We start from the raw sequence: 14101 nt of genomic DNA, 5'->3' as shown, positions 1-14101 counted from the left end.
TGATAAAGTTTCTCGTTAACTTCGTACCTCAAGATATCCGTCGTGATGAGTTTTCGCGTTACCAGAAGGAAGAATGCGAAGTGGAACACTTCTGTAGCTAAAGAGTTAGAGAAATGGTCGCAATAGATTTGTCAAACCCTGATTCTTCTCCTTAGATATAATCAAACCACAAAATCATAGAAAAATTATTGAATTCACGCCATTTATTTTTTTTAATTTTTTACTTGGGAAAGTACTTTGTTATCAAAGATGGCTATAACGTGTCTGAAAGGTATAAGCAAATTGCAGGTCGATTATCGCGAAGATATAGTCAGTTATTTATCTCGTTGATTGCATAACACAATTTTTAAAACATTTGACTGTAACAAGAGACGAAGACAATAGGATGATCAAACGTACAAATGAAATAAACTAATTTGACAGTATTTTTATGTTACTTGGATCGAACTATGCGTAGTATAATAATTTTATTCATAAACTTACATTCAGAAGAAATATATTTTAGTCTATCTCTGTTCACAATGCCTCGCATATGTTTGCTATGTTAAGAAAAAAGTTGTATTATCAAATGATGACACTATGCATTTAAGGATTAATAATTTATACCCAAAAGATTACCTCGTGTACTAAGTGGTTTCGCATGTTCTTCTACTTCCAGGAAGCGGTATTTACATTTTAGAAAACCCTTTAGCCACGCGAACTTTGCCTTAGAGTCCCGCTTTGTGAAGCTTCGCGCGAACATTCCATAAATTATAGACCAAAGAAAACAGCCTGCCTTGAAAAACTACGAAACCAGCGCCATTATGTTTCTATAGTGTATCGTGCATTTACTCGCCTCAAATAGCTTGAATGTATCGTAGTATTTTATCTACGAGCCTATTACCAACGTATTACGAACGTGTATTGAGAATATCTCTTTCATATCAGAAAATTTTCAGCTTTTACACACCAAGGAAACGATCCACCGATGCAATTTCTGTGACACAGGGACGATCGTTAGGGAGAAGTTAAACGATCCCATAGCTCATAAAAGAATATAACAGAGAATATGGTCGATAAATATACGTAAAGTGAATTTCGGATCGGATCTTCCCTGTAATGGTTACCTCTTAACAGTCCCCCATTTCCTTCGACGCGGCGATGTATCGTTCATCTTCTTCGTTAGGACGACGTCTCGCGACACTGTGCGTGGTTCTACAAATCATTATAATTCGACACAACATTTGCGAACTTGCGTGAATATTCCATTCAAAACGCTTTAAAGTTTAATCGAAGCTGAGACATTAATTAAAGTTACACAAGCTGTGGAATATCTCCGCATCGCAAACGTGGAAATAGTATGTTCATCTATCGATACTTAATGCTAGTTCATCCGTAAACACGACATCGACAATACATCAGGAACTTTTTTCTAAAAGAGCACGCTTCAAACTCACAAGTTCCGACTAGTAAATAATTAATGGAACCTAAACCATAGCTTGGACTTTCCGAATACCAATTTCTGGTTATCCCGAAATTAATGGGCCACCATTCGGTTTCCATTGCAATATCATCTGCAGTACAGAACGCTATGAATGTATTGGAACTTCTATATAGGTATTGGTTTCTACATACATATGTATATTATTGATTAAAATGTTCCCATACGCTGGTGCGTAAGAACACTCTTGAAGATATTTCATTTGTGGTTTATCTTAATATAGTTATTACCATTATACATACACGTTGCGTCGATACGATTATCTTATTTGAAATTATACATCTTTTTTCGTTAGAAATGTCTTCCCTTCATATTAAATATAAAAATATTTATTCCAACGCATTGTCCATTGTCTTGTTAAAACGAATAAAAACAGAAACGTAACAATTGTATGAGCAGGAATCAACGTCATTATTTAACTCGTAGAATATACTTGAAATTAATCGATATATTTTAATACCGTTGTTATCACTCGGATTAGCTCGTTCTAAGAAATAAGCTAGCTCGTTCTAAGGTATTTGTCCATTAGTTTCTGGAAAGTGTTCTAATGTTTGTACACAGAGAACCTCCAAAATAAGCACATCTCTCATATTCGACCAAAGTTTTTACTATTCTAAAACAGAATTACAGTGGAGTATGTTAGTATGAATATAATTGGTTTTAGAGCGTGATTCAGGTATTCGTTCCAGATCGGCTAAAAAACAAATTTATCATTCAATACACATAAGATTGAAATACTATCGAGTTAGTTTATTAATTTTTCTGTATCGTATATCCGTGTATAATATCAAACTGGGCAAATTTCCTATAACAGGTACAGAGAATCCAACACTCGTGAAAACGATAAATCAATATCGTAATATCAGCTGCTTTTATTGTGTATTGATTCTATACATGAAACCAGATTATCGCCTTTAAGAATAAAAGAATAAAATCGCGTTTTTCGCACGACTGGTCGAATTTGAACGTGAATGAATTTGCGTGGCCCATTAGAATAGATCGTTGAAACGTAGTTATACATACATCGTCCATTTTTCGGCCATACTTCATCGGCAATCGGTTTCAGTCCGTTGATCGTGGCACACCATAGAATATGTATATGACAGACGTATTTTTACAACGTTAAATCTGCGCATCGCAATCGCCATTTCGCTCGTCGCGAGTACGACCAGGATTGTCGTTATTAAAAAATTACATTTAGTCGCGTCCCGCTGCGTTATATTTACAACATGACACCTGTTACTCTCTGTCGCAACGAATTCACGGCATTTCAGTCCGAAGCAATTTCGAATAATCACTTTCAGCGACAAGGCGGATAATATTCGCATAACGTCATTAATATCAATTATTGCAAATACTACTGCAACTATGAATGCAATGACAATCCTTTTAATTCCGTGTGCGAGCTATAGTAGTAGGGCGATTTCTAAATGCCTGTCGATATTTGCCAAATTTTGTATATTTTACTTATGCAAAGAATAGTATAATGATAATAGTATAGTTTATAAAATTATGTATCGCTTGCATACCGGAACAAGATGATTTTACTAGTGCATTATCGGAGGGAGTTACATTTTTAATAATTATAATATTTCTAATAGTCTATGTGATTGGATTATGTCAAACTTGACACATTTCCGTGGCATTCTGTTTTCCGTAAATTTACTTCAACTGATAGAGTCTGACACAAGGTATACTCCTTCTATCACGATCATTTCTCTTTGCGATCGAGAAATTCCAAAACCGCAATTCAATTTCACCCTACCATATTCCGAATGTCGAGGGCATGGTACTGGTGCCATTAACGGGTCTGAAACTAGCAGATTGAATGTTTCGATCGCAAGTATGAGAGTTATTTTTCAATTGCTCTAAGAGAACGTAATACGATAGTTCTCCTTTCATCTGGGATTGTAGACGATTAAAAAAACACTTTGAGGACTACATCTTTAACACGATACTTGTAACAAGATGATGAGGAAAAGTGGGCGACATTTATAGTGTATCATTCAACAGGTCAAAATATTCATACACAAAAAGATTTACAGCTTATTTTTCAATTCATAAACAATTTAATTTTGCGGTAAAAATTTATGAATTACGGCTTTTTCTCTTTATTTTACTCCAACTTTACGTCCCTTGTTCCTGAGAAAATAAACGACGATAGAATTTCCATTGTTATATATTTAATTTCTATTTGACTCAAAATGAGAAACGCGAGATGTGAATAGAATGAAGAGAAAGTTTCATCAGCTGATTCATCGATCTATGCAGCTATCGGTGAATTTAAAATGATTTTCGAATAACTATCCTGGATAAATATTTATTTCGAAAATAATTCGTTAACCAACTATGTATATTAAAAAATAAGCCTCGAATAATATTTTTCTATATAAGCGTTTTTTCATTACCTTCACGTTTGACATGTAATATATAAAATCCTATAAATATCGTCCACAGCTTTAACACCCTGTATATCCTTTTATACCATGGCCAGGGTTGCTTTACGTTTCACTGACTGTTTGAAAACTAAGTTGGACTCTTTTAACGCATGGCACGAAACTCGTCACACGTTGTATTCGCTTCAAACTCGTTCACGAAGTTCAGGCGTAAATCTAGTCTGATTCATGGGACATAGAACATCGCGCTGAAGCTGCAGAGATCTTCGTAAAATTCGACAAACAGGGAATCGAAAGGAATATATTACCAGTCACGAAATCACGAAAGCGTGATGAAATCGTTGGAAATGTTTGTGAAATAACGAGGTTTCAGCGCTTCTGCGACGTGGATAAATTAAACTCAGATGGTGCAATTTCTTTCGAACGCAGTCGATTTCGTTCCATTTCTCTTATTTATCAACTCCGTGAAATATCACTTCGACACCACTTTTAGTTTAACTTCGCCGGTAACGAAGCAAGACAATACGTAGTTTCACAGACGGGAGAATCGTTATGGGGAGCCATAAAGTTTCGAAGAATACGATCGTGCAAGATACGCGACTCAGCTCGTGAAATTTACACATACGTTCATCGATGGTATCGTTACTACGTATAAAACACTGTTTCCTAAGAAGATAAGAAATTCCTTTGGAAATCAAACGATGTAGAACGAGATTTCATTAATTCGTGTGTATCTGCGTTTTACTTCATTAGAAGAGCTAGAACTCCTTTTCAAGTATCGTTAAAGCGATATCGTTAGTATTCGATTAGTATCAGGACATCTATTACACATTCGATTCACGTGGAAATTAAACTGACCAACTCTATCAACTTTCATTGTTCGACTTCTGAAAAATTTGTTCGATAACAGTCGTCTATATTGGTACGAAACTGAAAAAACTTTTAGAAATTGGAATTACGTATTCAGCTTGCCTTCAGAATTATTTGTTCTTTTGAATGCTGCTACTTTACATTATAAACCCTTACATTATGATAGTCAATCTGGAATTATCTTTCCAGCTGTAAATTTTTATATTGAACCATTCGTTCATTTCACCATTAGGTAGTTGAGGACTGCTGCTATACATGTCAACAATAGTAACCTTTTTCCATGGAAAATTGACTTTCTAAACAATTTGTAGCTTCTATTATAGTAGCTTCTATTCTAATTACTTTTGTATTGATTTCTCGTCAGAATATGAAGTTTCGAAATAGCATCGACGAGCATTTTCGAGTCGAACAGTTCTCAACAGCGTCACGCAGGCTGATTCTTTACCACACTTGTCTCAACAAAATTTTTTACATAAAAACTCTGTTCTTTACTAGATGTTTATAATATCTGACAAAAAATCTTATTTTTTTTAATTTAGGAAAAGGGACTAGACAAAAACAATAAATAATTATAATATTTGAACGGAACCAGGAAGTAGGGAAAATACTAAGGGATATTTGGTAAACAGACTTTTATTCACATCGAATTCCCTGATATTAAGTTTCTGGAAAACTGCATATTATATATATTTTTAAAATGTTTGTCCCGAATCCTCATTCAAACGCCGCACTGTAGAACCTGAGAAAGTGGCCTGCAAACGTGCAAACGTAGCCCGCAAGCGTGCGAACGCGGCCAGCAAATTCTGATTTTTGTCCTAAATCCTCATCTAAATGCCGTACCGTGCAGCGTTCGAAGTTCTCGCTGTCGTTGAGTTTATATCAATTTAAAATGGTAGAAAGGTCATATAGCAAAGCGATCGATCTGATTAGTTTTTATTGTGCCGCGATTCGTTATCGAGCATCCAGATATGGACGCGTGGGTTTTGCATGGGACAAAAGGAACGGCGTATCGGAAAATGAAAAATCACACTATAGCGCAAGGCTTATTCCTTTCCATTTCCAACTAAAATATTTTGAATGATAAATATAAAAGAGACTTATTTATTTATACAACGTTTGAAAATGAAAATAAAATACATAACGCATAGACGTGGATTTATTCTTTTACAGATGGCCATGAATTCGAATGTGACGAATTTGGTCCAGGAGAGTGTTTTCGTTCCATACATGCATCGCCCAGAAACGTACATTGTATCAGGATTATTCTTAATAATCCTGATAGTGGGTGTATTTGGAAATGGAATGATGATGATTACGTTGGGTGCGGATTCCACTGCAAGAAATACATCCACTGTCTACATGTTTTCGTTGGCTCTGGGCGATATTTTGGTAAGAAAGGACAATATGTGCATATATTATCTCTAATGTATCATTTAAGACCGACGTTAAAAAAAAGGATCTCTGACGTCGAATAAAATGGAAAAAGATTTCGTGCACGTTTGAGAAACGTTCAGATGGACAAGACGTGTCGAAAGTTTCCTCTCGTAAAATATAAAATGTATTCAAAATTTCATAGCATAAATTTTGTAAAAACATATTTCTATATGAATAATTAACTGGATAGAATTAAACTAATCTACTATTATTCTTGCAAGCTACAATCAAAAGATTCATCAGCTTATTAACACGGAAGGGATAAATATTTAATTGTACTTCTTGTGGTTATGATTCATACATCTTGAAAAAGCCATCTGCTACCCATTGTATTCCGCGTCTAAATATATATAATAAATCAAAATGAATGTCCAATAAGTTGGAAATAAATTGCGACAAAGCTGGAATGGTAAAAACTAACAAGCCATGAATATTCCGAATATAGATGAGAAAAATCTTTCCTTCCTTCGTCGGGATCCTTTTTTTTACATTTCGATTTCCCGTCAATCGGAAAATGTTGCTAGGACCCCATGTCATTTGTATCCCGGCAATATATCGAATTTATTCAGACTGTCGGATCGCGCGTATAAATCTGTCGCGAGCGAGTTCAGAACATCCGGTACTTTCTCCGTCATCGATTTCGCGTAGAATGTAATTAGGTACGATAACGCACGAAAGCATCTGAGGGCCCATCGTAGAAAATTTGTCTGGATATATATTATGACAGTTTTATTGTCATTGTCGACTGTCGTGGTTATATTGATAAAATGTATTATATCGTACAAATACGCAGACATTACTCTTTATTATCACATATAATATAGAAGAATTTAAGTCTCCTAGAAATGTATAATTATTCTTGTATAATACAATATATTTTTATATGATATAGCGATTTCTGTGAATTGTATGCTTGAAATAAATATCTTGTAACTTCTATACATGTTCTTTAGTTTGTTACATATATTATCAATATGATCATAATAGTCTAGTAACGAAATTTCAAAATTTTTTCTATCACACACGTAATACGTTCATAAAAATCTCTAGAAATATTCAAATATTTTCATAAATAATTTCTAAAAGAAGCACATGCTATATGAGACCTTGAATCAGACGTTAAAATTCCGTTGTTCTGGACACGTAATCGTGGACCAATAGCGAGTTCGATTATAAACGCGCTTATTTTCGTGGATATCGAGCTTACTTTATGATATATGTAGCTATACATCTTGATCCATGGACAATTTATAGCCGGACGGAGAATAATCAAAGATTAATGCGATCCATACGATATCATCTGTGAAAATCATAAATAAATATTTTCTCGATTATAGTGTTCGAACGATCATGCTTAAACAAAAAGAAAATGTGTATTTCACGATTAACACTGAGAAAAAAGTGCAACAGCATAATTGAGTGTTCGATCATACGACGAAATTTCTACATCCCGCATGAAATTGCAGAAAATTCGCTTAATCTACATTTTTTATTATAATATTCAATACAAAACGTTCCTGTTAATATCCCCCTTTTATCTCGAAATTCATCAGAGACGTCCGTATTTCAGACGAAATTTAGCGAGTTAATGAGGGAATCTTTTTTTCGCAAATTGAGTGAACGTTACACAGTATGTTAAAAGGACGTGGGATGTGAATTCATCACGAATATTTTTAATAGATTTTTCTGTATCATAATCGCGGATTATTTTTATTTTAATTTTCTCGATAACAATGAATCCTGATAAATGTTTTCCTAATAATTTTACTATATGCTCGATGCCGTACAAATATAATATCAAGTATTGTTTATTTTATCGCTCTCACCTATCGAAATGTCGAAGGCGTCGTTTTCAACGAAACAGATTTTCAAACGTTTCCCATATATTCGTAGAATTCAATCAAATTTCGCAAAATTACAGAAAAATATTCAAATAAAATTTCGATAAAGGGTTTTCAACGAAACAGATTTTAAAACGTTTCCCATATATTCGTAGAATTCAATTAAATTTCGCAAAAGTACAGAAAAATATTCGAATAAAATTTCGATAAAGGGTAGATTGAATAACACGAGTACAATTGACCGTGGAAATACAATACAATAAAATACACGTGTATATTTTTAATTTTAATTTTCGTTTATTTCAGGTGATCCTAACGAGTGTACCACTCACGTCTGTTATATTCACATTCGATTCATGGCCGTGGGGACAGACAGTTTGCAAATTATCGGAGTGCGTCAAGGATATTTCAGTCGGTGTCTCAGTTTTCACTCTGACCGCGTTATCAGCCGAGAGGTAAGTTGTCAAACCCAGTTACGGTTGAGGAAATTGTTGTCTCAGGGATAGGCTGGTCGTCCTAACTTTAGTGAAGTTCCGCCCCATTAATGGACCAATCGACTCTTTAATCAGTAATCGAAATGAAATCTCAAACGTCCAATTTCCTTTTCGCTATTAAGAAAATCAATTAATTTACATTAATAAGAAAGTTCAACGTTAAAATAAAGTATAACTGAAGAATTCATTTAATCAGACATCATTTAATCTTAACCCTGCAATACTGCATTTATAAACAATCCAATTAACGCTATATTGAAAATTACATATCATTTTATTAACACAACGCTTATTTCCAACAAACGATACGTTGCTAAATAATTTTGATTTCTTCCATGTCAAATAATTATCAGGATCTATCTGCATATTTGAATTAGTATCGTTAGTGACGTTTAATAAAACAGAAGGCGTTAAACACCCTTGTCCAATAGTAATAAATTTAGTAATAAAGCAAATAAAATAAAATAATAAATAAATTGTAAAACAGAAATCTATATATAATCTAAGATTTCTATCTTGCCAACATATTAATATTACAGTTGGTACATTTGTTGCACGAGACAGCTCGGAACGTATAAATAACAACCATTTCTCAACAGTAATAAATACACGCACAACAGCCATCTGTAAATGAAACATTTAAGTGGGGTATAAATTACTCCGTTCTATAGTATTTCAGGGTTAAGGTTTCAATAAAAATTGATTTACAAATAAAAGAAAGATATGCTCGTGTTGCATCGTAGGTACTACGCGGTTGTAAATCCTCTTCGGCGCCATGTAGCCGGGATGAAAGCAGTACCATTGGCGCTACTAATAGCTTGCCTTATTTGGGTGCTGGCGATTGTTTTGTCGATGCCTGCTGCTCTCTTCTCTGACGTGATGGACATCGACATAACAACTAACTCCAGCATCCACATCTGTAACCCTTTCCCCGTGGAATTGGGTGAGTATCTCACACGCTGAAATATTGGACATTTCTCCGTGTTTTCATTTCACACCCACGAAGTCGTATTAATTTATTTCTCGTTCTGAAACGCAGGGGCAAGCTATAGGAGAGGGGTGGTGCTGTTCAAGTTCCTGGCTTATTACATCATTCCTCTACTCATCATATCAGTATTTTATTTTCAAATTGTTCGACATCTTCAACTATCCACCAGAAATATGCCCTGCGAATTATCTCCAATGCAGCGGCTGGAGCAAATTCGATCACGCAGAAAGGTAGAGTGAATCGATATTATTATGAAATTATACAATTTTCAAGTAAATCTAATTTTGACACAAAAGTTCTATATTTGGTATACAAATATTTGGTATACAGGTATACCAGTGAAAAGGTGTAGAACAGAGAAATTGAAATTGCTACCTGTATGATATTTTTATGAAATTACACTGCTTATATATGCAGTCAACTTGCAAATAAATTTAAATTCTAATAAATTGTTACTTAGACTGTGATGTAAATTTTACTGCACTCCTTTTGCATTCGTTCTCGCTGGCGTCTCAACTAACACTACCCTTAGCGTCTCTTTGTCTTTTCTCGTCCCATCGAACACGTGTCCCGAAACCCCGTGGCCAGGGTCACGCAGGCTCTTTCCACAAAACTATCCACTTGAAAGGCGCCACGGTTCTCGCCACTTTGTACACGGTTCAGCCGATATCTTAGGCCTTTTGCCCACGATACTACAATATTTTTAAACGGACATATCGTAAAACTTGCTGACAAGCGCTAGTTGTCATGTCAAATCTTTGTCTGTTCTACACGTAAGATGATGGAAAAGAGAGAGGAAGAGAAAATCTTCTGTATATTCTAGAATTTAAGAAGTAATACTGTAATGCCTAATCTACATTTAACTGTTTATCTCAGATTTTTTACTGTCTTACTAAAAAATATTCTAATCTAGGTTTCTAATAATTAAATTTTAACTAATTAGACCAAGTACCAAGTTAGTTGTCCCAGTTTAATACGTATCTTTCGTTCTCTGTGATCAACAGGTTGGAAAAATGGTGATCTCCATCGTCCTAATCTTCTTCATCTGCTTCCTGCCGTATCACATCTTTATGATTTGGTTTCACTTTTTCGCATCAACGCTGAATGACTACAATAAATATTGGCATATCTTCAGGATTATTGGTTTTGTCATGACCTTCATCAACAGCTGCGTCAATCCTTTGGTTCTATATTTTGCCAGCACAACATTTCGCGTGAGGTGAGTATGACAAGATAAGCGACCTATCAAATGTCAGCTATTAAACCTAAAACATAGTAAAACGAAATAACAAGTCGAAGCACACATTCTCCTTAAAATACTATATATAGAATGGAAATGTTTATGCAAATTTATGTTCTTACGAACACGATTAGAAAAATGGAACCTAAACAGAATTTTGTTCCACTCCCCTTCTATCTTTTTCCATGTTATTTAAATATTTTGAAATGCATAAATATCAGCATTCTAATTATTATATTACATTCTGTACTACATGTTGCATGAAATGATAACATATCCATACTCATTTCACTACCTCTACATCATAACTGACCAAAGAAACAACAAAGCAGTATAAACGAGTACACGTCTGTAAACAAACAGGTTTGTAAACCGAAAACTCAAAAAAGCAAACAAACAATTGAAAAACAAACAGAAAGCTTTTCATATCTGAATATAAAGTTTCGTACTGATCGATGAACAACGTTTTGCTTACAGATTTAACAGATATCTTTGTTGTTTTCTGAAGAAGAGGAAGTCAAGCGTCTGTCAAGCAGGAACGAGCAGCGATGGTAATCGACGAATGAAATTTTCACAAAGGAAACGAATGGTTAGGCGAAGGAAATTCAAGGAAACCAGCTTCAGCTCGACGTCCCGGAGAAACACACAGGAACTGAACGCGACCGTTCCTCGCGAGTTAAAAAGTACCGAAGACACAAGACCGACCTAAGACTCTAGATCGTAATTCATTTTTTAAAACAATCCCTAGATGTCAACACAGCGAATATTTTGTTAAAAATCAAGAACCATTCCCAAGTAGAGTAGATCTATGTTGAATGTTTCAATTATGTTTAATGATCAATTATGATTGAATTACTAGAGATAATGAATACATGTGTCAAATTCTTCATTGTAACTATAAATATTTGTAAATCTATATGTGCAATCGTGATAATTTTTTTTTTTGATGTAAAGTATACCTTCAGCTTTTAACTTAAGAATTTTCAACATCATTAATTGTCTTCGATGTAAAATAATAGTGTAATATATAGTGTAATATATATATATATATATATATATAGTGTAATATATAATATAATATAATATATAGTGTAATATATAGTGTAATATATATAATAATAGTGTAATAATAGTGTAATATAATTAGTTATCACAGTTCTGTATCAAGAAGGACCGGTTCTGGTCCTTGGACGGATTGTATCGGGGCAAATTGAACAACGCATGTAAGAGAAGAGAGGATCCCGACGTTACTGAATCGCGTGGTGAAATTTAATTAGAGACGGCGTTAGAAGGGACTGTGTGCATTAATTGTGTTCTGTCTGACGACCTTGCCCCCTTCGCTTGTTAATCGAGAATTTCTGTTTGACGTGTACCCTTGTTAACAGGATTTAGCCTCGCACGTCTATTGGCCGTCGCGTTTCCGTAAGTTATAGATGTTCTCGTCGTTCAGATAACGTCTGGACGTCTTCTCGATACCCCTATTATAACTGTAATTAGGCCACGCAAGGACGGAATCGTTTCCAAGTGAATCGATGCAAGGTTGGAATATATAAATGCCCGGACATAACTTGTAGCCAACTGACTTGTACCATAATCTTTCTGTGTTTCTGTGAATAAAAATTGGACTCGGGTTTGTTATTCCCACTAGACGTACCGTGCTGTGTGTTAAGTTGGCTTTCTGGATCGTTCGAAAAAATGACCGAGCATTGCGCGGACTGTGCCAAATATCGCCTAATGCTTAGCTATTCGAGTTACTATATTCACTGGGAAATATACTAGTTACTAGTCTCACTGGGAAAAGGAAATTGTTTTATTATTATTTAATTAATTGTTTTCTATGTTTCTCTTCGATTCTCTTTAGTAGCCAACTTAAAACAGTATTTGTTCATTATTCGATAGAAGTTCATAATAACAAAACTACAAAACTTTCTGAACAACCTACTAGTAATTGGGTATGATTAAATCATGTTAACATGTAGAGTGTTGACAGTGTCCGTGAATTTGAAAAATTTATTACAACGCTCGTGTAGTAGTGACCTTACGAAGAAAATAAACGTTCCTGTCGTTTCGAGAGCTCGTGTTTTACTCGGAACAGGTGAAGGCTGGTTTTGGAAGGCAAAAATAGGAAGAACTCGAGAAAAATTTCTGTGCAACGTGCAAAATGGAAATGAAATGATGCTGTGATCGATAACGATGCGTAATCCTGAAAGAAGCACGGTAAGCCACGTGTTGGAACTTTACGTGGAAATTATCGAGAAAGGTATTTTTCTAAGAAATTTCAAATATCTCCTTTCCGCGTTGACTGCAAGTAAGATACGAATACCAGACATGCACTAGCAGCAAAAAGTGTGCAATCAATATGTGTTTCATAAAAATAAAGAATTTTCTAAATAATTCAGCTTAGAATTGAGGTCAGGTTGTATCAAGTATCCTAATACTTATGAACAGATGTATACGTAATACGAAAGACTTAAAAATCTGATGCAGATGCCAACGACCAATTACCATAACATTAACAAACCAAAACCCTGTCCAGTTAACACAGCACTTCCACGTCCTTTCAACCTAACTTCCACGAATAAACCATTCTTTATTCCATTGTACAGTTTTGTTTCCATTTTGCGTAAGAATCGATAGTAACCAGTGGGGCAAGATTTATTAGAGTCTTATCCCCGCAATCTTCGGTGAAACGGGTAACAAACAGCAATTCTATGGCCGCTGTTCCGGGATGTCCGTAACGTATTCGCTGTGAGTTTCGAGTAAGGGGCGCGTGCCAACCGCTTTTATCGGGCACAGGGCACGCGTCGAACAAACAGGGGTTCCCGATACAATGGTTCGCATCTGCAGGGGTGGCCCAGTGCAAGGGGCACATTTCTAGGTGTTTTGAAAGGGGAGCGGAGAGAGGGTGAAGCCATGGCAAACCGTCACCCTCGCAGCAGTCTCTACTGCAACAAGGGACTGCTACGATTTGGACGTGGTTAGTCGATGCCCATCGACGCCAGTCAACGGTCTTCCTACATTCTTAACTACCGTACTCTGGAAAGAGGAAAGAATCGTCTTTCGGGGGAAGGAGAAGAATCTGGATGGACGAAAGAACCATTAACGCGAAGGGGAAATATCTCTGATCCAGGGAGGAAGAGGAAAGCTACAGAAGCTTAAGACCGAGATCAGGAATTTATTTTTGACTACCGTTAATTCTCTGCCACAAAGAAAGTGTTATCGCGTGAAGTCGTTCGTAAAAGGTCGTTAGCGGATCGATGGTGAAGTTGTTTCGTGGTTTTGTTGTGTCTCAGTAAGAATGAAAAGATATTCGTCGGTAAGTGGTTCGAGAAAAAGGATTTTTGTGTACACGTTTAAT

General features: G+C 35.4%; 2 protein-coding genes and 1 long non-coding RNA gene across 4 annotated transcripts in view; 2 read left to right on the top strand and 1 right to left on the bottom strand.

The window, feature by feature from the left end:
* The window catches only part of LOC126922566 (neuropeptide CCHamide-1 receptor-like), a 189286-nt gene that overhangs the window by 103344 nt on the left and 71841 nt on the right, over positions 1-14101 (bottom strand). The window lies entirely within an intron of this gene.
* Positions 5917-9742, top strand: LOC126922775 (neuropeptide CCHamide-1 receptor-like). Its single transcript, XM_050735636.1, has 4 exons — positions 5917-6135; positions 8328-8476; positions 9259-9458; positions 9555-9742. The coding sequence occupies exons 1-4, from the start codon at positions 5917-5919 to the stop codon at positions 9740-9742; spliced, it is 756 nt and encodes a 251-aa protein (XP_050591593.1).
* On the top strand, positions 10310-12426 carry LOC126922652 (uncharacterized). Its single transcript, XR_007712882.1, has 2 exons — positions 10310-11803; positions 11834-12426. It is a non-coding gene; the product is annotated as an uncharacterized LOC126922652 (long non-coding RNA).

The sequence above is a fragment of the Bombus affinis genome, chromosome 12, assembly GCF_024516045.1.
Source record: "Bombus affinis isolate iyBomAffi1 chromosome 12, iyBomAffi1.2, whole genome shotgun sequence".
NCBI classification, from domain to species: domain Eukaryota; kingdom Metazoa; phylum Arthropoda; class Insecta; order Hymenoptera; family Apidae; genus Bombus; species Bombus affinis.
The sequence above is the reverse complement of the archived record's forward strand: the minus strand, read 5'-3'. Positions and strand labels throughout refer to the sequence as shown.

Excerpts from the sequence above, each read along its gene's own strand:
- LOC126922775 (XM_050735636.1), top strand. The coding sequence starts at position 5,917 with ATGGCCATGAATTCGAATGTGACGAATTTGGTCCAGGAGAGTGTTTTC. Across the intron at positions 8,477-9,258 it reads ACCGCGTTATCAGCCGAGAG|GTACTACGCGGTTGTAAATC; the intron begins GTAAGTTGTCAA and ends GTTGCATCGTAG. Across the intron at positions 9,459-9,554 it reads CCCTTTCCCCGTGGAATTGG|GGGCAAGCTATAGGAGAGGG; the intron begins GTGAGTATCTCA and ends TCTGAAACGCAG.